The 26,071-nt window shown below is 44.1% G+C and overlaps 1 protein-coding gene across 1 annotated transcript in view; it reads left to right on the plus strand.

Annotated features, from left to right (window-relative positions):
* The first annotated feature begins 819 nt into the window (after positions 1-819).
* Positions 820-26,071, plus strand: part of hmcn1 (hemicentin 1) — a 95,909-nt gene continuing 70,657 nt past the window's right edge. Inside the window, 6 exon segments of the mRNA XM_078285502.1 lie at positions 820-1,075; positions 18,437-18,507; positions 21,227-21,385; positions 21,472-21,594; positions 23,910-24,081; positions 25,446-25,552. Coding sequence (XP_078141628.1) covers positions 820-1,075; positions 18,437-18,507; positions 21,227-21,385; positions 21,472-21,594; positions 23,910-24,081; positions 25,446-25,552 — 888 coding nt within the window.

The raw sequence follows: 26,071 nt of genomic DNA on the forward strand, positions 1-26,071 counted from the left end.
AACTGTGGAGCTGTCTTTTGGTGGTTCTTGTTTTATGCCCTAGAACTTCAGCAGAGTATATCTTCCTTCATGTATGTCTGTATTTTAAACTTCACAATGTACACTTTCGCTTTGATTTGCCTTCCAATCATAGATTGCATCTAATCAGTTCAAATCTCAACAACCCTGTGAGAGCTTTAGGATACTGGCTACTGATAAGTAAATGCATGTACTTTTGCGTTTTTGTGATGTTGGACATTTGATAACCTATAGTATTAAAATGTCCTCAATGCTGCAGCGCTGTAAAGACTCATTGTCTCTAGGTCTCTAACCTAAAGGTAAGACTAAATTAGGATCTTTACGCACGGGGTCCCTCGAAGTCCCCCCAAAATACCTCGTCCAATCAGAGCCCTGCTACTCTGCATGCAGTCAGTAGTTTGCTCCTAGAGCCCTTCTGCCCAGCTGAGAGGTGGTCTCTCTGTATCACAGGGCTGAACAAGAGCCCCTGACTCGGCAGATCCTGCAAACCAGAGAACGGGTGTTGGATTGAAAGGACTTCAGAGAGCCACGGAGAGGTGAGAGGCTGCAGCTCCTGCGCACAGAAACTGCAGAATAAAACTTAGAGGCGCACGCAGCAACAGCAGCACCAGCAAGGAATTCCTTTATTTTCCACCTTTTGGCTGATGTTGTGCACTTTTGTAGAACATTTTTAATCACGTTTGAGCCCATTTTTGAGAGCCCGATGTCTCTGCCCATATCTCGAGATTCACCCTGAGGTTCCGACTGGAGAGAGAGACGAGACACCCCAGAACTTTGTTTGAGAAGACCATTGGATCTGAAATGGGCACCAGACTCGTGTGGCTGTCCCTTGCGCTGTCAGTGGCGTTTTCCACCGGGCAGGAGACAGAGACCGGGGCCGCGAGGGAGGAAATCCCGGAGGGCGCATCCACCCTGGCGTTCGTCTTTGATGTGACCGGCTCCATGTACGACGACCTGGTCCAGGTTATCGAGGGCGCGTCCAAGATTTTGGAAACGTCCCTGAGCAGACCGAAGAGACCCCTGTATAACTTCGCCCTGGTCCCCTTCCACGACCCAGGTAATAATGAACATATGAGTGATCGTTCAGTTATATTGACAAGATTCTGAATCACACTCACTGAACAGTCTAGTGCTCATTGCGCATGACATTTTTTACTTTTCTGCAATATTTTGCTTGTTGCAAACTCACTGGCTTTTTTTGTATACGGTTTACTCTTTGCTATGGAAACAAAAGCACGCAGAAATGTGAGAAATCTGATAGTTTGCTCACACTCCGCCTTTTGAACGCCTAATGTTCCTCACACCTCCAGAGCACGGACTCTGGGGGAGATTGTCTCCGCACACAGATGTTCAGGTTGGCGGTCACTATCATTAGCATTCCGCTTCGGTTAGTGTGTGGCTTGGGGTTTGCAGTGCGGCTTGATGATAATCATCACACCATTGGGTGCTCTCTCATTCGGAGCAACTAAAACCTAGACAATATATCATTGGGCTATTTAACAATAACCTTGGCCTATAGGTTAAAGGTGCACCCAGTCATGGGACCGTCTTCCTCAGGATTTCCAAATGATCAAAGTGGAGGGTGAAGTGGGGGTGGGGGGCTGAAACTTTTAGGGTAATGATGTGAATCCATGGGCGTCAGTTGGTGCTATAACAGTATGGCAAGGCAAATAAAATCAACAGGGGAGCATTCAGGACCATTGTTCGCTCTGATCGGTGTGTTTGGTGACCTACATCTGCTAATTTCTCACACTGGCCAAATAATAGTCATGTCTGTAACCCAACTCCACTTGTCCCTATAAATTAAGTCTTAAGTTTTGAGGCAAATGATATTAGATGCAGGGACTTTGGGGCTCAGTGATTTGAAGTGCCCGTCTAAGCGAGTCTGTAATTACAATTCGCTGGGAGGGAGGAGAGTTCACTCACCTGCTCGGCAAAAACGTCAACAAAGGCTGCTGTCATGACATGGGGGTTTGTGTGCTGATGTGGAGGTGAGAAGTGGAAGGTATCCGCTGGCGGAAACGCTCCATCATCAACAACAACAACATGGGGACGCGCAGCAGAGCGCGCGGAGAGCGAGTGCCGCAGGACCCGGTGCGCTCTCCAAAAACGCACCGTTGTAGAACTTATAAAAGATCAATAGGGAAAGGGAGTGACAGAAATGATCAACTACAGAGGGAAAGCCACACTCCCATATACCCCAAAAGTACGTATTCTATCATGATAGGTAGCACCAAACCTCTGACCAAAACTCAATCCCCTCCCTCACGAAAAATTCTAATGATGTTCCTATAATAAACCAATATGGGCTTATAGTGTGTCTGTGGTTCTCCATAGTGACCTTATTGTATTTTTTGACACTTATTGTACTTTGTATCCTATGGTATTCCTATAATATTCCTATAGTTGTAGCTTTCCTGTGATATTTATGTAGTATCCCCCTAAAATTTATAATGATTTCTATAGTCCTTTTTTGTATAGAGGCTATCCTCGTCATTGCTTTGACGAGCTACATGATACATCACAATGTCTGGCTCCAGAGAAACAATCTTTACACTATATGTTTAAAGTTTAGTCAGTTGAACCTGAATTTAACTTGCAACAGCATACAATCATCAGAGACCAACTGGGCTGCTGAAGCAAGAGATCTGAATATAGGAGAGAGAGAGAGAGAGGGAGAGGGAGAGGTGATCTGTGGTGAGGAGAGAGATCCCTATTCCAGATGTTTGTTCTCCTCTGCTAAATTTCAGCATGTCAAAAATTCTTAAGAAGCACAATTCCTCAATCATAGATTCAAGCCTCCAGCTCTGTTCCTAGAATAATAAATATATTTAAGAAATAAAGCATGCTCTGGAACTCTGTATACACAAGTATAACAAATGAGAAAGCCATTGCTGCGTGCCTCTGAGGAGAAAATACTAAACCTTAGGTCGTTAGCATATGATAAAAGAGCTGTGATGTGCAGCATCTTGGATAAAGTAACAGGCAGTGAAATAGTGTGATTGTAAGCAACTTTGTAATTGATTGCAGTAATTAGTATGATAGGATTTTCCTCTTATAGTAGACTGAGCTTGAAACAGTTTGGTTCAGAACTTTGGTTTTGACTTTTCTTCACACGTCTGCGTGTTTGTCCCTCACCACCGAGTGACGTTCCCTGCTCCAGCGACTTGCTCCTTTAAATGTTTACGAGGATGTCAGAATGTGTTCTCCAAAACCCCCAGGGGGATAGAGGAATGATTAGCACAGCACACTGCAGGCCGGGGTAGCTGAACACTTCCCCAAATGTTGTTCTGCCCCTGTTTCTCTCTCTCTCCCTCCCTCTCTCTCTCTCTCTGACAATATCCCAGACCCTTGAAGAGAATCAGCTTTGTTTTCCTAAGGCCTTTTATTCAGGGCTCGTTCCAGTTTGATATGGATCCATTTTCGCCGCTTTCCATCCGACCCAGAGCGATAACGCAGGGCCTCCTGTTTGATTTGGCTGCCTTTGAATCGGAGGCCAGAGCCCCCCCGCTATTTACACTGCAATCTGACACAGTAAACACAGTAGTGTGTGTGTGTGTGTGTGTGTGTGTGTGTGTGAGGCGAGAGTGTCAGGAGGACGCCTGGATATTGGGGTCAGGCTTGTGTGGGAAGAACAGTCAGGAAGCCTCCCCCCTTTTCTCCATCCTGCAGAGAGAGAAAGAAAGAAAGCAAGAGGATACTTCACAAGTCATTTTACTGAGGCGCAGGCGTTTGTGTGTTTAGTGCGAGAATCTGAGCCCCCTCCACACACACACACTGATACTGCTATGGAAGGGTTGCATTACTGTTACAGAGCCGTGGTCACTTTTGAAAATGACCTTCACTTAAAGGGAGGATCCACTCAAAAATACCCACCTTAGTCATATGGACAGCTCCACAAGTAGTTGTGAACTTGAACGTCTCTCTTCTGTAGCTATAATCCAGAGAACGGTGACTCTAATCTGCAATGTCATTAAGGAACACTATCTGAGGCTGACCAATTGTATTGCAGGCAGACTTTCAGGAATCATGGAACGTTTATTTGAGAATTTACAACCAAATAAACTTTATTTCAGAGCACTCCTGCCATTTCCAAACCAGAAAATGTGGCTTATATCCCAGGAATAATGTCACGGTGTCCACACTCAGTTTCCTATTCTATGTCAATGGAGCAATCCAGAATGTGCTCTTGTGTGTAGGGAGTGCAGTTGACATGGAGCGGAGCGGAGCGAGGGGTAGGTGGGTAATTTGGGTCCCCAAATTAGTTTCCAGTGTCCATTGAGATTCTATCTTGCCCTCTTCTCAGCTTACTCTGCTGACGACCTTACACACACATGCTGTTCCTCATAAACACCACCTTGCTGTGAGAGGGTGTGTGTGTGTCCTGTGTGTGTGCTTTATTGGTTGAGGTTGAGATGGGTCAGAGCACAGCGCCTTGGGTCAGTGGGGGAGCCGGCATGCTCTCCACGCTCACACACATACACACAAGCCCACGCGTACACACACACACACACACACACACACACACACACATACACACATGCACAGTTACAACTTGTAAGCATCTGTGTACATGATGAGAGGTAGAAGCCAAATAGAAAGAGACTGAACTATGGACAGAACGAATGACGGACTGGCTTACCGTCTGATTGACTAATATCAGCTTGCTCATATCAAGAAAGTTGGACTGACGACTTTGGCATTCTCAAAATTGAATGAGTCAACCTCTTGGAGTTGGAGTTCTATTGGTATCTAGTGCTTGTTTCAGCTATGTGCTCTGGAGATTGGTTCCACCATGTTGATGGCCAGCCTTGCTACCCTTTTCTTGCCAGTCATCTGTAGTTAGAGGGAGACGGACCAAAGCTGTGGGCATGGAGTGATGAGAGGAGATGACGAGATAGCTTGTAACTCCGCCGCATGATCAAAGTCGGAGCACCCTTTGATAATCTTCGGCGTTCTTTTTCACCCTCCCCTTTTCCCTTTGTTTTCCTCTACTTTTTAGACCAGCATTTTTTTTTTTTTTTTGTGTGAAACCACCCCACCCATGTGAGATTACAAGGGCCCTGCGTTTAGCTGGACAGAGTCAATAATGATGCTATTAGGCAGGAATGCCAAAAGAGAGGGGTGGAGGTTATGGAGGATCAGAGGAAGAGTGAGGAGCGTGGCGGACTACAATGCATCTCTGCGTGTTTCATCTTCCCAAAAGAGCTGCCCCGGAATATTAAAATGGCCTTTAATTTTTAGGACTGTACGTGCGGCTTCTGAAGTGCCCTGCGGCACTCCGAGGGCAATAGTTTTCAACTCCATTTAGCTTTGTAATCGGTGCTCAGGGGTTATCCCCTCGGCTTTCATCTTGGAAGGCTGCACATACCTGAGTGCTGCTTTAGGAACACTTCTTCTGCAAGTTTGGCTTCTGCAAGTTTATGACTAAAAGCTTTAGAGATTCCAAGGCTAATTATGGATAAAGGATGTTGTTGGCATTTGGATAATTCAGGGATAGTTGGCTTTTGGATGCAGTGGTTGAATCCATATGGAATGAATGTCCTTTTGTAAAGCCATTCATCAGATGTTTCTGTTATCCTTGTCTTCTGGACCATGTCAGGTTTCTTCCCTCTGGGCTTTGCGTTTGTTTCCCAGCCTCAGTTGAATTCCGAGGCTCGTCCTGAGGTCCGGAGGGTTCACGCGCCCCGGCTGTGACCTTCGGGGCTCTCTGACAGTGCTGTCTGAGCTCTAATCATTATTATGATCGGATGATAATTATCCTCTTGACCCTTTGTGGCCGGATTGGTTTTGTGAGGTCGCAGCATCCCTCGGGTCGTTGTCTGAACGCGGAGGCGTATCGCTGAACTTGAGACGGCAGCGGTGGACATGAGTGGAGCGATGGAGTGGGACCTTCAGATGGGTGAACAGATGGCTGGAGGGGGGAAGACGGTATGATCCATGTCTGGAAGTGATTTGAGGCTTTAAGGAGAAAAAAGGGAAGAGGAAAAGGAGGATGACTGAGATTGAAGAGTAAAAATGAACATTTATTCAACCTTTCTCTGACTGCAGGTTATTAAGGGACAGGTTGATTAAAAGATGGAGAGCAATTGTAGCCACTTTGGCCTTGAAGAAGCCTCAGAGAAGCTAACTGAGCGTCATTTCAATATGAAACAGGAGAGGAGTCATCAATATATTTAACCTTTAATCAGGCCTCATTTATTGTTAGTCATCTTGAGCCAGAGTAATTGAGTAATTTGCCAGATTAAAAATTTGGTGGTAATCTGCTTCAAAAAAGGTGCATTTGTGTTTGAATTAGTTGAGACTGAACATGAACGGTGTTTGAAGGCATCACAGAGGAATCTGACCTCTACCCCCTGTGTGTTTATGCAACATGAATTGTGTTTCATAAACGCATGTTTTGCAGCATGTCTGAGGTGTTTTTTCCTGTTCTGGGGGCAGACATGTTTACCTGACCTATCCCTAACGCTTACCATGTGTCCACACCATAAGCAGCCAGTCACTCCAAGTCCATTTAATTTATGAGAGCTGAGCACCCGAGGCAAGTCAGGTGATTTTGATAACGGTCGCCACTGGTTGCCTTTTGTCGGTGAGGAGAAGTTGGGTGCAGCCTTTAAATGCTATCTTCGCTGCATGTTGTGCCCATTGCTGTAACACCATTGTAGGGACTTGAGAAGGCTTGGGCTACATAACAGTTAGAAATATCAGATACCATTATGAATATGGTGACCCACTTTAAAGCTCCCACAACAAACCTCTGGGTCCCAAACCAGTCTTTGAAAGTCACTGCCCTGGAATCCAAAAAGATAGTTTCCAGCTGCTTATTGCTAAGCTGCTAAGCTATACTAACTGCAGACATATATGTTAGTTTTTGCCAGTCAGCAAGTTAAGTACTTTATTACCCATAATAATAAGCAGGGACCCCAGTACTTTTACTGTTGCCCCTTCAACAAGGGCTTTCCTCAAATCAGCATTTTTATAGTCAATTTAGAGGCTGAAGATTGATGTCTAGACATTAGCTACTAAGGAAAAGTTTTCCTGAAGGACTTTGTAGCGCAGATTCATTTGATTTCATTGTTTTTCATCATACTTGTGGAATCTGGAGGACTCATTTGGAACACATTAGATTTACCTCCATGTAGATCTGGTGCCAAAGTCGAGCATTCCCATGGTTTGGTATGACATGACCTCATGTTGGCTGTCTTTTGAGAGGCATATTTTTTTTCTTTGCCTTGTAAGCTGTTCATGTAGATTTTAGTCAAAACATGTGTAAGGAGCAGCGGGGCTGGCGTGTGCAGAATGACATGTACACTTGGACTATAAAAACTAGAATGATGTGGTTTCTTCCCTTTTGGCAGGCATTTTAAAATGTGGTGGCGGTTTAAATGCGTATGTTGTATGTATGTGTATGTGTACAACTGTGTGTGTGTGTGTGTGTGCATTTTGAGGGACTGTATAAAGTAGGTTAGTGGGGGATACAGCTGAGGCACTCTGTAGGGTTTTCCTCTGTACCACTTTTAATTTCTCTTTTTCTTTATTTCCCTGTTCTTCCTTTCTCTCTCTGGAGTCTGTTGCATGTTACTTGAGTCACAGATGAAGCATTTCTCCGTCCTATGCTTCTCCTTCTCCTTGTTTCTTTTTTTATGTCGTATCACCCTCTCATCTCTTTCTCTCTCTCCCTCCTCCTGGGAAGCCTGGTGTGTACTGCTGCTGAAACATTTCCTGAAAGGCTGCAAAACTCCCCGCGCAGTCGGCATGTCAGCGTCTGGACCAGAGGAAAAGGGGGGGAAATGATATAGAGGCAGAAAAAGAGGGAGCAAAGGGAGGAGAGAAGTGGGGGTGGGGGATGGAACAACAGGGCAGGTCAGCATTTTGACTGGCACCAAGGCCTATACGGTGTTTCACTGTGGCAAATGTGTGTGAACTGGACAAGTGTTGAAGGAATCTTAGAGAGTTACAGGCTGCAAGGCTGAAGGTCAGCCTGTCACTGCCCTCTGCCCCCCCCCCCCCCCCCCCCCCCCCCCCGCTCCTGAGGGGTGGGTGGGGTTTCTCTATGGTTCTGTGGCGGAGCGCACCCTAGACTGTGCATCTGTGTGTGTGGTCGTCGGTGCTGATCTGCGGCTTCTGAGGTTTCGCTGTCTGCTTCAGCATGCCCTATTAGAATTTCCTCAGTAAAACAAAAGAGGCAAGCTAAACACAAACACCACCCAGTCCCTACTGCGCTCTCTGGGAGAATGCCATCGGCCCTTCAAAATATATACGGTCACATATATTTGCACAAATATTTGGGCTTGTTGTTGCCATTCAACCCAGTTTTCCTCAGGTTTTTAACAGCGTTCAATATGTAGACTTTCACCAAAAAAGACATTGTACACTTGGGGCTGTATCCTAGAGGGATACATGCATTATACCTTTTCTGCGCAAAAAAAAAAAAAGGTACACTCATTTAAAAATCTTTGACATACCTTCTTTGAAGCCGTTTTAACATGTAATCACTAAAGCTTACGAGTAACAATTTACTTTTAACTAGTAAAAATGTATTTCTGACTAGTTATGATGACAATTTGAGATATCTGTAAAACAATTCACTCATTATAAAGACATTTTGATGTGTAGCAATTACAGTTCAACTAGTCAAAACTGAATTACTGATATGTTTAATTCATTGTAGCTTCAGTGAGTAAATGTTTAAACGGCTTGCCATACTGCATTAATGTAGTTTGTGTTTTTAAAAAGTAAAATTTTAACTCTAAAGTACATTTCTTTGTGAGAGTGAATGATAGAAGGAGGCTTTAGCCAAGTCTCAGGAGTTTTGCCTTTGTCTCCACAATGGAGTCCATATGTTGAAACATCACACACAGCACATTTCAGCTCAGTGTGTTTGCTGCCTTGCCAGTTCTGTACCCGTACAATGAGAGGCATTGAGAGACTTAACAGCAAGGACACAATCTGATCCCTCGCTAGGCCTCAACATTGTCTTTTCCATCCTCTTCCCCATCCCCCCTCTCATCCTGACCTCCGTTGTCAAGGCAATGTAATGAGCACCTGTCTTACCTGCCTCTGCTGTGATGCATTATGGGTAAGGGAGACGTTGTGCAACACAGCCCACCAAGAGCGGGGTCAGTTCTGTAAGCAGTTTGGTTTTGTAAGATGTTGTTATAGCCATGCCAGGCTGTCACTGGGACTCTTCTCGATTTATGACCATGATTTGTTTTGCTTTTGCGTTTCGCATTTTTCACAGGTGAAGTTTATGTAGAGGAGAGGAAGATACTTTACGACTTGACCTAGAAACATCACTATCACTACTGGGTTGACATATTTGCCCTCAATTACTGTCCTTTCATGTCCCAAACAAAGACTTTCAATCTGTTTCACATATCATCCCCTCACTTTCGCATCTCTCCTTCTCCATATCTCTTTCTGCTTGTGCCTGTCAAAGAAACTGACTGCTTTGCCACGTCTGTTGTTCCTTAAGGAATCTTTTTTTTTTTCTTTTACAGCCATATTAGGCTATTTCCGTGATATTCTATGGTAAAGGTGGGAAAATGACACACACCACCCTACACTAATGTGCTCCAGCTGGATTTGCCTATTGTTTACCCTGTCCGGACCATATCCAGACCACGGAGTGCAAGAGTAAGGCTGACAGACCCTAAAGGTCAAAAGTCAACTCCGAAGACAGGGTCAGTGTCTGAGAAAGTCTGTCTGCGGAGGAAAGTCTGAGGAGCATTCCTCCTCATCGTGCTTATTTTTGGATCCCCTGCAGCAGCACTTAGATCTGACAGAATGTGCTGGAATATACTCAAGGCAAGACGTTTAGTTTATACAGAGATGTCACACGCTCATCTTTTCTTACACAGTGCGAACTGTATACAGGCTGGACATATAATGTATACACACACTTTCCTGCCACAGTACATACTTTAATGCACAGGTCTATCTCACTCTTGTTGCATGCACAAATAAATAAGACAGAGATTGAACATGTGGGCTTCATGATGGGCATTAACAAGACAGCAACACTTCGTACTTCTTGCCAAATAGCTGAAGTCGGTCTTGTTCTGAGCAATAGATTGCCACCAGTTCACTTGATACTTTACTTCTGCCCTTGCTTCCCTCCATATTTGTCTTTATTCTTCTCTTGTGGCCGGCATTCAGACACAGAGTCTCGGCGGTCACCCGACCACACACGATCGATTCCACTCATCTCTACTCGGCTTTCTTTTATGTGTTTCTTCATAGAAATTCACAAATCCACACGTCATATTCACTCCTATTGAACTTGTGGTGAGAATTAGACTAAAGGCTCTGGCTGCCAACATCTGACAGTGTTTATATGCATCCCCAACCCAACAAAAAAGATCTATTCTGGGTCCACTGTTGTCATTGCCCATGACCCCACCTCCTCAAGGAGCAGATGTAAATGGGGCATCAAAAAGTATGTGGTAACAAGCTGAAATCATCATTCACTCCCTCGCCATTACTCCCTATTATGCATTTATGATTTCTAAATGATGTTTACGAAGACAGCTAAGGGCTAATAGCACACAGATGGCCCGTATCGACACATATTGTGCATTTTCCTCAAGTCATTCTTTTTGTGACTGGTCCAACTATTTCCTGGGATAATTTTTGTGAGTCATGTCTGTCTAGTCGAGTTAAATACAGTTGAATTATCTTACAGATTTTTTCATCAGCTTAATTTGTTTGATAGAATGTTGGTGCTGTATTGTTGTGCTAAAATCAATTAATATGTTATTTGTATGGCCTATATTAACATAAACAGTGCTCTACCAAAGTTAAAACTAAGACAAGCTATGCAGTGTCACACCTATGTACAGCCTAGAGCTGTTCAACTGACAATGACCTTTGATTTTGTGCATTAATATAATATTAACTGGACCCTTCCAAAATTAGCTTTAAATTCTAGTTGTGCTATCAGTTCCTAACGATAACATATATCTCTAGAAAACCATCCAAGGTACAGTGACGTCACAGTTTCCATTTTTTCCATTTCCTCTTGTACATTCATCTGGCAAATTCATCCATCTTGTGTCTGACTTTGGGATACAAAACTGTTCTAATGTGTGAGGATGAAATGTTACACTGTTAAGTGAGATATCCCTTAATGAAGCATGTGAATGTGGTCATATTGTTGCAGAACTGCTGTAAAGCTTTTCTATCTTGCTGTTTTCATTAAACACAGTCTTAAGAACAAATCATTGGGACTGTGCCCCCCTTATGCTGTTACACTTGTTTCCCTGTGACGCTCCTCAGTGCTGATTTGACCTGGTAGCTCTGTGCTCAATAACAGCACTAGTATCCTAACACTCTGCACAAGATTTAATCTGACCTTGCAAGTCTGATCCACCGTTCTTTCAAGCATTCACTCTTGGAGAATCTGTAAAATGCTGTACAATTGGTTACAAAACCATTTTTATCATGGAGAGCGGGCCGGTCGATTGAAAAACACGCTGTGGCCTAAAGCACTATGGGAATTGTAGTCCTTTACTGAGCTAAGGCTGCTAGGTACACAATGTGTTGTTTTTCTTGTTTTTCTCAAATTTCAAAATGGAAATTCAATTTAGTTATTCATTACTCTTGCATAGAAAATTCTCTGATCGATTGAATGAGTGGAACCATATGGAACCAGCTGTTTTGAAATCTGGGTGCAAATAGCCGGCTCTGTAGAGCTTTGTTTAGTATTGCTGGTGGCTACAGCATCACTTCTTTTAGTACGATCATCAGGCAGAACTGAAATTGACAGCAGCCTAGGGTGCATCCTGATTGGCTGGCTGTACACTACACAACCATGTGCCTCAGTAGGAGTCCAACACACACACAACCACACACACACACACACACTTGTGTATACACATACATGCACACATTCATTTTTATACACTTTGAATACAGTTTGTGCACCAACACACCTACAGATTGCACACACACACACACACACACACACACACACACACACACAGGACCACACGGCAGTTGATTTTATACCAGTTGCAAGGTTGCCTCTTTACTTTGACTGGATGGATGGGTCTCTAGCCACACCGCAGAACCACACATCCTAATAAATGACAATCAGAAGCACTCAGAAGCACACTTGCATGCACAGACTAACACGCCGAGGTATGCACACACACACACACACACACACACACACACACACACACATAATTAAGACGTTCCCTCAGGTTGTGTCGTCGCCTGTGTTCTGTCTCCTGCACCAGTCATCCAGGCAGATGGGTGATTGGCGGAGGGCTCAGAGCTGTCATCTGTCTCTGGAACATGCCCGCTGTCAGCCCACGCATCTGGGAGGGATTACATGCCTGTGTGTGGTGTGTGTGTGTTGGTTGGGTCTCACTGTGTGTGTGTGTGTGTGTGTGTGTGTGGTGTGGCTGGGTTTAGGAGCCTCATGCCATAGAATGCGTGCATGTTTGAATCGGTGGGTTTTTGTTTGCAAGCATGCATGTGTGTGTGTGTGTGTGTGTGTGTGTTTGTGGTCATTTGAGCCCATGAGTGCCACTATTAGAGATCTGTGGTTCTGCGGGCCCATCATCCCGAGACACATCCAATTGTGTGGAGTGAAGTGAAGCAGAAGAGGCAGCGTTGCAACTAGCGAAGATTAACTGCCTGGTGGTCCTTCTCTCTCTCTCTCTCTCTGTTGTTGTTGGAGAGAGAGACACAGAGAAAGAGAGAGGGTTAAGGAGAGAGAGACAAAGAGGGAGGTAATAATGGAGAGAGAAAACACAACAGTGATAGAAAGAGAGGGGCAAAAGGAAAGGCAAGATTGAGCCTGTATTGTGTAGCGTGAAGACTGACAAGCTTCGGATCCAAAACAAACCATTAGGGGCTCGGGAGAAGAAAGAGATAGAAAGAGTGGAAGAGATGCTGAATATAAACATGATGATCTCTTCATGCTGACAGAGTGATGAGGTTGGTTTGTGGTCTTGCGGTTTCTGCACTATGGAGACTCTGTCTTACAGCAGGTCAGACAGGAAGGGGAAATGTAGCAACAGGCCCTGTCCAAATTACAAGCAGTACCTGTGGATCAGATGGCTGTTTCAGTATGATACATTTAAAAGTTTGCTCCAACATCATACTAACTAATAGAATAAAATGAAAAAATAGTAACTAGTGAAGTAAAACAAATAACTAATTAGTTATTAGACATTGGCGTAATACCTAACTAGACTAAAAAAAACAATTGCACAATTTGGTGCAATTTGATGTTATGATAAAATCATGGAAATAATTACTTTCTGTATTGGTAGAGGGTCACACCTCTCCACTATGCTTTCTCATTTAAAACAGCAGCACTTCAATTATTCTTTCATGAGGCTATAATTTTCTGTTTGGTTACTCTTTTAGGCTGATTTCACCACTGGAGTTTGACAGTAAAGCTGGCAAACTTGACTGAGTTTAGTTTAGGATTCAGATCTGTGTGAAAGAAAGAACAAGAAAGAAAGAAAGAAAGAAAGAAAGAACAATCAAGCAGTAAAATTGTGTTGTACATTGTGTATTCAGTCCTATTTGGTTGTTGTCTATTCCCAACAGAGGAGTAGTAGTGGTACATACAGTACTTACCATGTGTTTCCACTCTATCAAGAGTGAAGGCTACTCACACTGAGGTAATTACAGAACACCATGCATTTGACATATTTGACCTGTGTGCGTGTGTGTGTTAAAAGTGTAAATGTACATGTGTGCATTACCTCACATATGTATTTGCAAGTATGTTTGCTCTTGCGTGTATGTGTGTGTGCACATGTACGTACATGTATGTGTGTGTGTGTGTGTGTGTGTGTGTTTCTGTGCGTGCTGGACACTTACGCTCACCGAGGCACACTAATTACACAGTGTGCTGCTTCACATGTGTTTTCTCAGTGGGGCTGATTAAGTGAATTATCCCCCATAGCTGACGGTCAGAAAGGACGGCAGCCACTCTGGTTCTGGCAGCTTTTCAACTGAGTCAGCAGAATGACAGGGAGCAAGCAGTGTGTTTACAGCCTCTGTGTTGCTGTTTAGCGCTGTGTACTTTTACTCTGTGTGTGTGTGTGTGTGTGTATGTTTGCAAAAGAGATTTAAGAGATTTCCATATCCAACATTAAGATTTCATCTCCTGAAGAAATATAACCACCTGTTGGTTTGTGTTGGATGGGAAAAAGACATACAACGTCAAAAACTTCACCCTTAACAACTTGCATTGGGCCAACATACTGAAGCTTATTAAAGCAGTGTATAGATGCAGCTAGAAATCCAAGAGCATAGAGAACAGGACTGTTTATGAGTGCAGTGTTAGTATTGGGTAGCGGGAGGCTGGGTTTAGGGGTTCCTGTGGTCACTGCAGGTCTGTATTGTCACAGCGCTGGGTTTTGAGGAGCTCTGTGATCAGGCCTTTATAGACAGGGGTAATTGTGCGTTAGGAGCGGCCGGGGCCTTGCCTCCAGGAATGAAAAAAATGAAAACAAATGTTCTAGACTGTAAATGTGATTGCTTCCACGGCTATATAAACTCTCCGACCCTGTGGCAAGAAGGTCTTGGGGGAAGCAGACACAAGGGACAAAGCAGTATTATAAGTTCGTAACTTTGTAGTAATGCCCATAATACATGGTACAGTTTTGACAGTGTTTGGACAATGTTGGGGTTACGGAGACTTTCCTCATTGTCTGTCTTGGCGTTCTCAGGGGCGTGGAAGCCTGGGAAACTCTAAAGTCTTGGGCATTGCTGCCAAAGCTCAGATCTTATTTGGTTGGAAGACAGTAATGGCTGTAACCTTTCAATGGATCGGCCTTGGAATTCCCTGCTGCTGCTGCTGCTGCTGCAAGGAAAGAGCTCTCCCCTCAGTGAATGTGCGAGCGATTCCCAGCAAATTAGCTAGAGCCTGGATGTCAGAGGAGGTGAAATTGAGATTGCAATTGGAGAGCTGCCCAGTTAGTTTCATCCCATTAGCCTTCCTGTGGGTGTTTAAGCATGCATGTGATTTGCAGAGGCACGCTATACAGCCAGCATTACCTCAGATGAATGTTGTGAGAATGGCAAGGTGGAAACTGGAGTCATTTGTTTTGATTGTTTACTTCCAATCTGCTTGAGTCAACAACTTCCACTACTAGCAGATTAGGAAAACCAGAGGAGATGCGGGTCTGAGCAGTTTAACAGTCTGGCTTGTTTACAGTGGTTATTTTCTCACTTTTCTTAATCCTTCTGGTCAGACTTTAGAGCATTCCTCCACACTGACTTCACTCACTTGGCCCTGTTTATGCCACTTACGTGTTCTTTGTCATCACTCAGAAAGCATTAAAACTATTTCCTGTGCGGTAGCTGAGAGACTGCCATAAGATTTTCCTTTATTTATGTAGTTATTTAAGGTGGGTGAGCAACCCACCTTGCTCAAACATGTTTTATTTCTTGACAACACTCAGTGAAGGGAGACAAGTAAAAGAGGATAATACCTTGGCTCCTTAAAGCCCACCTTGTTATCCAAAATGAATTCGGTACTCATCTTTCATGCAAGAAACCATCAGTTTGAATCCCCAGACCTGCTGGGAAAATGTGGTTGTGGAAAGTGAAGGAGTAACGCTTTCCCCTCCGTTAACCGCTGCTCTCGATGTGCCCTTGGGCAAGGCACTTACCCCCAACTGTTCTAGTGGATCTGACAGTAGAAGAAGAACAGTAGAAGGCTGTGGCTGTGTTTAACTGTCTGTCTGAGAAGAAGAGCGGTGCTGAAAAGAGCATGCATGCTCACTCAATTTTCCCTGGGTAAATAAGAAAAAAAGTAACAATGCACAGTATGACAGAGGTATGTGGAGATGTTTCAGCGTCAGAGATCATTACACGAGTCGGGTTTGAAAGGGCAGATTTATTCCGACTTATACTGTGAAGAGTTCATGAGTATTAGCTATGGTTTTCCACAGTGTTGGTGCAAGGAGGGTGGTTGTGGTCAGGGGCGCCATTGCCAAAACAGTCCAGAGAGAACTCACAACAGCCATGGGAACTTCTCCCATAAGGAAAGAGATGTCAGCTTTTCCATCTCTGAAAAGTTTGGCTTGAGATCCATGTTCCGTTCAGAGCCGCCAGACACATTTCCATGTTAGTTTTAAAAAGCGTCTTTGATCGCCACAAATGTTCCTTCTCTCCACCTCGAGGATTTCCAAGGATGCCAAATTCTAGGTCATTTGGAAAAAGATGTCTTGCTGCTTGATCTACATTATTAAAGAAATTGAAAGTGTTGGAGTGCTATTCAAAACGAAATGCGAGGTGATGGTGGCTGGAAAATAAATTGTAAAGAAAATTCTGATTATTAACAGTTATGATTCCTCGTGGCATGTGGTCTGTTGACTTCAACAACCTTAAATGGTTCACACAGATCAGTATCAGATGGAGGAGAATGATAAGACTCACTCTCGTGATAAGAGTACCAGCATGTTTAATGAGCCTGAGTCCCAGCGCAGGATTGAACATCTAAATATCTCATTTGGGCTCTGGCAAGCCGACAAAGTTTAAACAGCTCAAACTCTATCCTTTTTCAAAAGTCAGGGATCCTTTGTAATTGCCCTCCTTCTAACAAGGGAACCCTTGTTTTCCAATCTGCTTGCATGTGCAGAAACGCAACGTGTGTGTCTGTGTGTGCGTGTGTGTGTTTGCAGCCCCTCATCAGGCTCATTCCACAGCACAGCTGCAGTGGCTGAAGTCACCCAGTTTGACTCAAGGAGGGACTTAGCAGCTCATTAACGGATAGAACAAAGTAAGCTGAGAAACACCAGTGACTACCGACACTGGCCAATGTACAGAGCATGAGCCATGGTGTCACTCCAGCCGTCTGCGGTGCTGTTGCTCTTTTACGACGGGGCTAAACATGGCCTCGCTCTGGGCAAACTGACACAAGAACATACCTGAGTTGAAAAGTATCTCCTCTGCAGCCACAGAACAGCTGATATCCAAGGAGGAAGGAAGGGGGGTGTAGAGAGGTCAGAATTAATGAGGAACTTTGACATTGTTTTATGCAGCAGTAAGTCACAAAGCAGGTGGGTGGATAGGGGATACTAAGGCATGTTAAGAACATCACCTAAAAAGAATTCCTACACTTTCCTACACATTTTCCCAGGAAATTCACCCAACTTTCCTAAACTCACATTCATTCATTCATTCATTCATTCTGTATTTCAGTCACTGCAGCTCTTATTAGCTGTGAACTCTTCTAACCCTTGTCATTATGAGCTCCACCAGTGGCACACTCCTTGTCTGCAACATCTACCATCCAGTGAAATGTATGAAGTTCGTATATGGAGCCGCCACTCTCCATTCTTTGTCTGAGTGGAATGTGAAATGGAGGTGTGGCATTTTTGAAAAAAGGCGGGTGGAAAATCTGTAAACACAGAAACATGGATCCCGACAAGTGCAAACTCCTTGCTATTGCCATTCTTATTCACAGACAAAAGAAAAGAAAATATCAATATCAGGATTCACAATTTTAACATTTTGTATACAGCCAACCTGGAAGACCAATCGCTGCACTAATATTATGCCAGGCCACTAATTCTGTTTCTGTTGGTAGGCTGGAGTCATACAACTCCGGCAAGCTGTATAAGTGAAATTAATAGGTGGTCTAGGAGAGATTTTCCAATGGAAGTCCTCTAATAGGCTCGTGAACAGTTAACCAATAATTGCTTATACTGCGGTCTGAAAAAAGTTCAAATGGTTTCAACTTTTGACGTACAAAAAAAAAAGATAGCTCTCTGTCCTCTCTGTCATCCGTCAATGTATCAGCCCCATAGAGAATACGTTGGCTCAATCCGTTTTTGATGGATACAAAATCTCTGTTTGGCCGCCCCCTTAGTTCTGGTTCATAAGACAAATGATAACAGCCTTGGTATATCAGCGACAGACGGAACTGAAGCCTTTCCAGAACTCAGTTTTCTTATCAGTGTAAAAGCAACTCCTCATCTACCCAAATGGCGTGTGTGTGTGTGTGTGTGTGTGTGTGTGTGTATGTGTTTGTGTGTGAGTGCGTGTGTGTAGGGGGGAAGAAGGTAGACCAATGAATCTTCATAGTCATAAGAGAACTGATCTGTTAAAACATTTTAAGACAGTAATTCCTATCTTCCCTGTCATTCCTTTAATATTTTCCCTTTATCATCTGTCTGTCTATCTATCTTTCTCACTTTATTTTTCTTCTTCTCTGTCAGTTAAATATATCTGGTTTCCTGAATGTTTACAGGAAGTTCTCCTCACTCCGGTTCAGATTGTGACATTTGAATCTGGCCATCCGCATGCATGTGCCAATACTAATATTTGGCCCGAGAGAAGAATCCAGGCAACAAAAACTCTTCTCAATTATTCATTCTGATGCGGACTTTAGCCTGAGGCCCTATTAATCACAGAGCCTCTTTCTACTGTTTCTTTGCAGAGATCGGACCCGTTACCATCACAACGGACCCAAAGAAGTTCCAGTATGAGCTGAGAGAGCTGTACGTCCAGGTGGGTTCAGCAGGTCACATCCTATCACATCCTAAAGGTTATAGAAGTGGCATAAGGTCATCTGCCGTTGAGCAAAGCAGCTAACCTGCCAACTGCTGACTGTGGTCATACGTTTCAAGGTTGCATATAAAATAAAAAGTAGTTGAGGATAGAATAAGACAGCAGCAGCTTGATCCATTGAAGCCTAAGTATGTGAATATAAAAGCAACAATGGCCCATGACAGCAACAATGCACATTTTCAGAAGTCAATCCTATATCCTATAAGTCTGGCAACTGCTTGTGCATCATTGGCGTTATATAGTGTTTCGCTATAAATAAACCATATCTATTTTTTTCTTGAAAGTGGGTTTTCTTTACTCTTATTGGAGCTATGCAAGCCCTGTTCCCATTTTAAGTGGATTTTAAACCTTTATTGTACCCTGACAGCCTACTTTTCAAAGCTTTGGTCATATGTTGACCTTGGCTATTGTGGATGTGAAACTCTCCAGCAACCCATGTTTATTTTGCCTCCTGATTTCCCCGCACCATTACAAACACACGTATAAACAAAAACATACAATGGGACTAGAGAACCAAATAGAGTAAGTTCAAATTGCCAGGTTCAAATTTTTGTGTAATCGCTTGAAGAGAGGGAGGAAGCTGTATGGGAATAGTTATCTTCTTGTGTACCGCTTGAGCAAAGCAGAGAAACTGGAATGCTCCTGACATCTGAGGGCCAGCAGAACATAGTGATTTGTCAGAGAGAGAGAGAAAGAGAGAGAAACAAGTAGCATTCAGAGGTCTGTCCATGGAGGAAAGGTCTTTGGCAAGTGCTTGTGCATCCTTGGCGCATGCTGCTGTTAATTTGGCGTGCGAGCGCGTTGTTGTGTGTAACATGGAAGCCCTCGTGGAGATCCAGTTTCCTCTCGCTTGCTCCTTCATTCCTGAGCCTGTTTTTCCTCTCCTCACCTCTTCACCTGCGTAACCCCTGAAAAGGTTTTGGCCCAAATACAAGAAAACAACTCTTTGGAATTATATGCTATGAAATTTTTCATCTAGATTTGATATACTAGCTTTTTAGCTCAGTCGAACAACCTTTTTTCCACAGCCCATACGACATGCCAACCGCAGTCTGGTAAATCACACAAACCTGAAACCTGAAAGCCAGCTTTAAAGTGTGCAGTCCACTGATCTACTTTCTCACATGGCCATTGAGTTTAAGGGAGGGAGATGTTAGGTAACACTCCATATTTTAAGCCACAGAGAACAAAAGTGCACAGGGGTTGATGGGGGTTACTGGGGTGGGAGTGATGGGGGTTACTGGGGTGGGGGTGGAGGGGCAATAGGAGACCTGGGGGCGGGGGGTGATTTTTGGCCAGAGGGGGGATGTTGGGGAGCAGGAGAGATAGAGGAGTCCTGTCTCTTCACATTCCTCCCCCCTGGCCTGGAATCATGGATCACTCCATTCCAGATGTTCCACTCTGTGGCGATGCGTCCTAGCTAGCTAGCGATCCCCGCAGACAGACAGACACGTGCCTGCTGGAATGCTGCAGAGGACAGCTCCCTCTGACCCCCGCAGTCAGACAGACAGAGAGAGAGACAGAGTGGTAGATGAAGAGAGCGAGCAAGACAGAATGGATTGGATACACACACACAGCGAAGTTGGAAGGAGGTTATGTTTTCGCCCGTTTGTCTGTCTGTGTGTTTGTTAGCAAGATATCTCAAAAAGTAGCAAAGTTGCTTCAATTTTGCCGATGACCCAGATCTGGCATGTCCACCATTAGACAATTTTTTGGTTTTTAGCCATAACTATTTTGCTGCGTTTGTGTGCTGGTGGGAAAGTCACTTCCAAGTTGGCTACTAAACAGCATTGCATTCACATATGCTATTTTATCGGAAAAGACAAATGATTAACTAACATAAACCATTACAGAGGCTGCAGCTTTGCAAGTTGGAGAATTGTTCAGTATTGCTTTAATCCTTTATCTATCTGGGGTAAGTCGACTAAGCATACCCATTCTTTTTCAGCTGCACCCTGCTTCACATTCACACAGTTATACACATTCACACCGGACACTGGGCAGCTCCATTGAAGCAGTTGGGGATTCACTGCCTTGCTCAAGGGAATCTTGACAGTGGTTGTTGAAGGAGGGAAGCGCATTACTCCTTTACTGTCCCCATCCATGAACCCCCCTCCAGTCACAGCCTAACCTCTAGGTGACTGCCGGCCCCAACACACATGCAAACAATCACAAATTTGATCAACATCAGCATAAATGATCTCATTAAAGGAGTTTATACGAATTGGCTCATAAATCCTACATTACGTTTTTTATGATGCTTCACAATGGCAGCCACAAGTCATTAACATTTAGTGGCATAAACCACCGCTCAGAGACTGTCGGTAAGTACACACTGTATAGCACATCAGTAAATGTCACAGCTATTTCCAAAGCTCTTAAAGCAGAGTGTAAGAGCCAGTAGTAATAGATGCTTTTAAGACCAAACTGCAGTTATTACAGACACAGTTATGGTTGGCTCCATCAATCTTCTAATATGTTACAGATAGGAGCAAAGCACTGCATCACTGCTGCATTGTTAATCATTTGTTATGTAACGGCAGTTCAGATCGCAAACTGTTAGTAACAGTTGCAGGACAAGCCAGAAAGTTGTGATTAACACATGTTGCTGGTGACACACACACACACCATGTTCTCATAATGCCCTCCTCATCTCCAGGGAGGCGGGGACTGTCCGGAGATGAGCATCGGTGCCATCAAGATTGCCTTGGAGATCTCCCTGCCGGGGTCCTTTATTTACGTCTTCACAGATGCCCGATCTAAAGACTACAAGCTGACCCATGACGTCCTGCAGCTCATCCAGCAGAAGCAGTCACAGGTTTGGAGATTTGCTGTTGCAGTATTTTATTGATGTGCAGGCAATATAAGCACGGTTGATGAAAGACATCATGTCATTGTGTGTAGGTGGTGTTTGTGCTGACAGGGGACTGTGATGATCGGACTCACATCGGCTACAAGGCCTATGAGGAGATTGCCTCCACCAGCTCTGGGCAGGTCTTCCATCTGGACAAGAAACAGGTCAACGAGGTAAGAGACCACCTATTGGAACTAGGGTAATCTCTTCTCTTCTCTTCTCTTCTCTTCTCTTCTCTTCTCTTCTCTTCTCTTCTCTTCTCTTCTCATCTTCAGGTCCCTGGGAAGATGTTAAATGGTCTTTGGGATGTTTCGCTGACACGGGAATCAGCTGTTTTCTACATTCTACACTGATATCTAGCGCAAGTTCTCGAGTTCCAGAGTCAAAAGAAAAACCTTTCCGGCTTCAGAAGGCGCTTTGGTCACGGTGGAGAGAACATTGAGTTGAGATCACTTCAATCTGGCCTGGGTTCTGCTCCTAAGCCGTGTAAATAAAGCAGCAGTGGAAGGGTTTACAGCCCCTCTCATGTCCTGTGCTGTGCCCATGTTGAAGTCTGGACTCCTGATCAAATGTGAAGGAAACATTCAATTGATTGATGCATGGCTCTGAAGAGATCTATTCAGCGCTTCCAAGAAATGCAAATCAATTTTGTTGGATCAGACGGCGACTCAAGGTCTGAAGTTTGAATAATATTGCTGTTTATTAAGGCATGGGGATGCAAGGAAAGGAAGGAATTCTAGATTTTAAATAATTTTCCACAAGACTTTTCTCTCTCTTTCTTGTACTCTCATTTCTCGATCGGTCATTTTCTCTCGCCTTCTCGCCGTCTCTCCACTTTGTCTTTCTTTTACTTTCTCTCTCTCTCTCTCTCTCACACACACACACACCCACACACACAGGCAGTGAAATAATGTATGGAGTGAGGAACGAAGAAGCTGACATGACCCGTTGACCTCTCCCATCCTCTGGAGCCTCTCACGTGGCCTCCATGACCCCTGTGGTCTGAGAGGAAGAGTGGGAGGCCTGTCTGTGTCTGTGCCCAGCCGAGGCCCTCCACACCTGGCCCTGCCTCGTACCAGCTCCCTCTGACAGGCTGCTCCTGGCTCAGGGGGCGGCCGCAATTCCCCTGAAATCAAACTGAATAAAAATCGTCATACCAAAGTATCACAGTTAATTGGACAATGATATACTGATGTTTAAAAATGCTACATGTAGCACCTTTAAGAAGCAGATGGATGAAAATTCATGACATATCAAGAAATATGCGCACTTACAACATAACAAAGGCATTTCAATATACAGTATCTTATCATTTTGAGTGCCGTCCTTCCTTTTGTTCCCCCTTTAAAACTCTCGCACCCAGCTCTTCTTGGAGATTTTTGGAGATGAGAGCGCCGTATCGCATTACTCCCACTTCACACATGCCTGCTCCTTCAAGGATTCTGGGTTGAGTGTCTGGGTCACACACAGGAGCTGCCGGGGCTGCGGGGGGCTGTGGGGGGCTGCAGGGGGCTGTGGGGGTCTGCGGGGGGCTGCGGGGGGCTGCGGGGGGCTGCGGGGGGCTGCGGGGGGCTGCGGGGGGCTGCGGGGGGCTGCGGGGGGCTGCGGGTCAAGACACAGGGGGAATCTTAGTCACTTCCTGCTGACGGCCTCGCACATGTTGAGGGGACGACCTTGTATGCAGCTGAGGGGGGTGATGTGTGCGTGTGTGCATGTGTGTGTTTGTGTATATGTGTTTGTGTGCATGCGTGTACATGTGTGAGTGCATGCGTGTTGGTACGTGTGTGTGTGTTAGTTGCAAGAGTTATGATACAGGTCTCGCATATGTTGAGGGGACGACCTTGTATGCAGCTGAGGAGGGTGGTGTGTGTGCGTGTGCGTGTGTGTGTGTGTGTGTGTGTGTGTGTGTTAGTTGGTAGAGTTAGGATGTAGTCTGGCATAGGAGACAGTGGGAGTTAGAATTTCTTAGTCATTATTATGTGAAAGAGGACTTAATGGGTTTCCATTATCAATGTTATTTTCCTTATTATTCCTTATTAAAATACTGGACCAATACTTATCTACAACAAATAATATCATAAACACAGGGTGGTCTAATTTGCACATGAATGTTTTAAATCCCATGTAATTAATAATGCTCTCTTTACAACTTTTTGTTTTTCTTGCTTGACAAACGAAGCTTTATGTCGGCTGTTCCCCTCTGCCTGACAAAGGATCTGGTCAATTTACTGATTAATTGATGCCTGATAAATTAGCTATCAATGTGCAGGCAAGCAGAAATTAAGAGGGGGGAATGACGGGAACCAAACACACCCAGAACATTGTGTGTGTGTGTGTGTGTGTGTGTGTGTGTGTTGGTACTGTATTAGAGAAAGTGAGAGTGAGCAAGGAAAAGTACAGAGCACATTTCTCTGACTCCCCTTCCTACAGTGTAACATGGATGCATTGTAACTCTCACATTCTCCTCCTTTCCTTCCCGTCGCTGCAGGTTCTGAAATGGGTGGAGGAGGCGGTGCAGTCGTCCAAGGTCCACCTGCTGTCCACTGATCACTACAGCGGGGTCAGCAACACTTGGCAGATGCCCTTTGACCCCAGCCTCAAGGAGGTCACCGTGGCCCTCAGCGGTCCAGCACCTGACATCGAGATACGAAACCCCCAGGGTAGGATAAACCCTGATTCAGTATGTTCACATATATCAGCAGCATGGCACAGAGGATTCCAAAAATAATTCATTTTCTAATGTAATTATGTATTTATCAGGATACAACTAAGCATAAGCAGTTAATCAAACAAATTCCTGTATGTGTATGGTACTTGGCTATCAAAGTGATTCTGATCGTATTTTAGTAGAACGTATTTTCTTATATATAGTAGAGGCAATACAATACTCCCATTCTACTCGTATAACTGACATGAATGAACTAGCACTTCCAGTTTTGGCAGAGCATGTCTCTGAATAAATAGTAGCTTACTCACTCATTTGAGGCCATGTTTCACATCTGAAAGGAATAATCAGTCAAAATTATTGACTCCACATGAGGTGGGCTTGCCTGTTTGGCAGTTTTTTAATGTAAAGCGTTAAAGGAAAATTCCACTCTAAAACACTTTAACAGCTTTAAAACAGCTATTGGTGATGTACCTTGCACTCCTGGGTCCATTTTGCTGTTTGGTGTGTATTTTTCTTATTCCCATGGATAACTAGCCAAATATAAATGATGTGACGTCATGTAGAGATCCAGCACAACTACAGTGGATTTTACAGTATGAGAGAAACAAATTCAGTGATCTAAAACATCAACTGTAAACATTCGGTTTTGGTGTCACTCCCTCAGAATCACAGAGCAAGGGTTTCTTTTTCGACCAATGTTCAACAATCATACAGACAGAAATCCATCACAGAAGAGACAAAGATACCAATTTCTCCACCGACAGTAGCCTCAATAGACCAGAATGCAGTGCGGTTACAAAACATGTTGCGTTTAAGGGACAAAACTCTTTTTTTTTTCTCGCTCTCTTGCTTTTACTATACTATCACTATCACAACCGAACCGCTACTCCTCTTCACCTAAATGTATAACCCACAGCTGATAGCAACAAGTCCAGGCATGTTCACTGGGGGTTGTCAAAAGTCATTCTGGGAAATGTAGGAAATCACTAACTGCTGAAGTAGAAGTGGATGAGGCAGGTTGAGGGAAAATGAGTGCACCAAAAAAATGTATCATAACACTTCATCACAAAATAACTCCTGGAATGCATTGAACATCACAACAATGTAAGAGTATCCGAAGGTGGATTTTTACTCTAATATTGGCCTACACATTCACACATGTTGTATCATTCATCTATGCTGGTTAATGCTTAAACCATATTCTGCAACTTTAAATTTAGGCCAAGTGACATCAATATTTTATATAGCCATAACTTGCTACCATGAGTCAAGTTGAGTTAAAAATTGCTAATTTGTGTCAGTTAAAGCTGCAAACAAAAGTGAATAATTGTCTCATTGTTCATGTTTGCCCCCTAGGGAAGCTAATTGGGAAGAGTGATGGCCTGACTGAGCTCCTGCACATTCCCAACTCCGCCAAGGTTGTCAACATCAAGGACCCACAGCCTGGGATGTGGGCTATCAAGGTAAACAATTCATTCTTTACCTGGAAATGTGTGTAAAATTATAGGCTTTCCCTAACAGCTCCCAGAACTGAGGTGTCATGTCGGATGACTTACTGCATATAGTTCACTGGTATAACCTTGCAATCAGGTCACAGCTCACACTCCGGGAGGGAGCTGTGCCCTTGAGGAAGGCTCTTAAGTTGAATTACTGCAGTAATATATCAGGATGTTCAGATACAGTGGCATGTAGTAATCAATTTAACATGCATGCTGTCTGGTGAAAGCATCTACTAGCAAACAAAAGACATGATCAGGAAGACATATTTGAGCAGTGGAGTGTTTTTTTTAGTGCATTCCTGGCAGATGAAGATATATCCAAAACGATTAGTGTCATCGCGACTTCATCCCCTGCTGCTTTTTGTTTGGGCACTGTTGGTGTTGTGTTCCGCTTGCAGAGTCCGAGCTGCTGGCACCCCGCCGACAAGGGAATGCAAAAATGGACACACAGTTGGGTGCCCACACTGTCACCGCCAGATGCCA

The sequence above is a fragment of the Centroberyx gerrardi genome, chromosome 9, assembly GCF_048128805.1.
Source record: "Centroberyx gerrardi isolate f3 chromosome 9, fCenGer3.hap1.cur.20231027, whole genome shotgun sequence".
Taxonomy (NCBI): Eukaryota; Metazoa; Chordata; class Actinopteri; order Beryciformes; family Berycidae; genus Centroberyx; species Centroberyx gerrardi.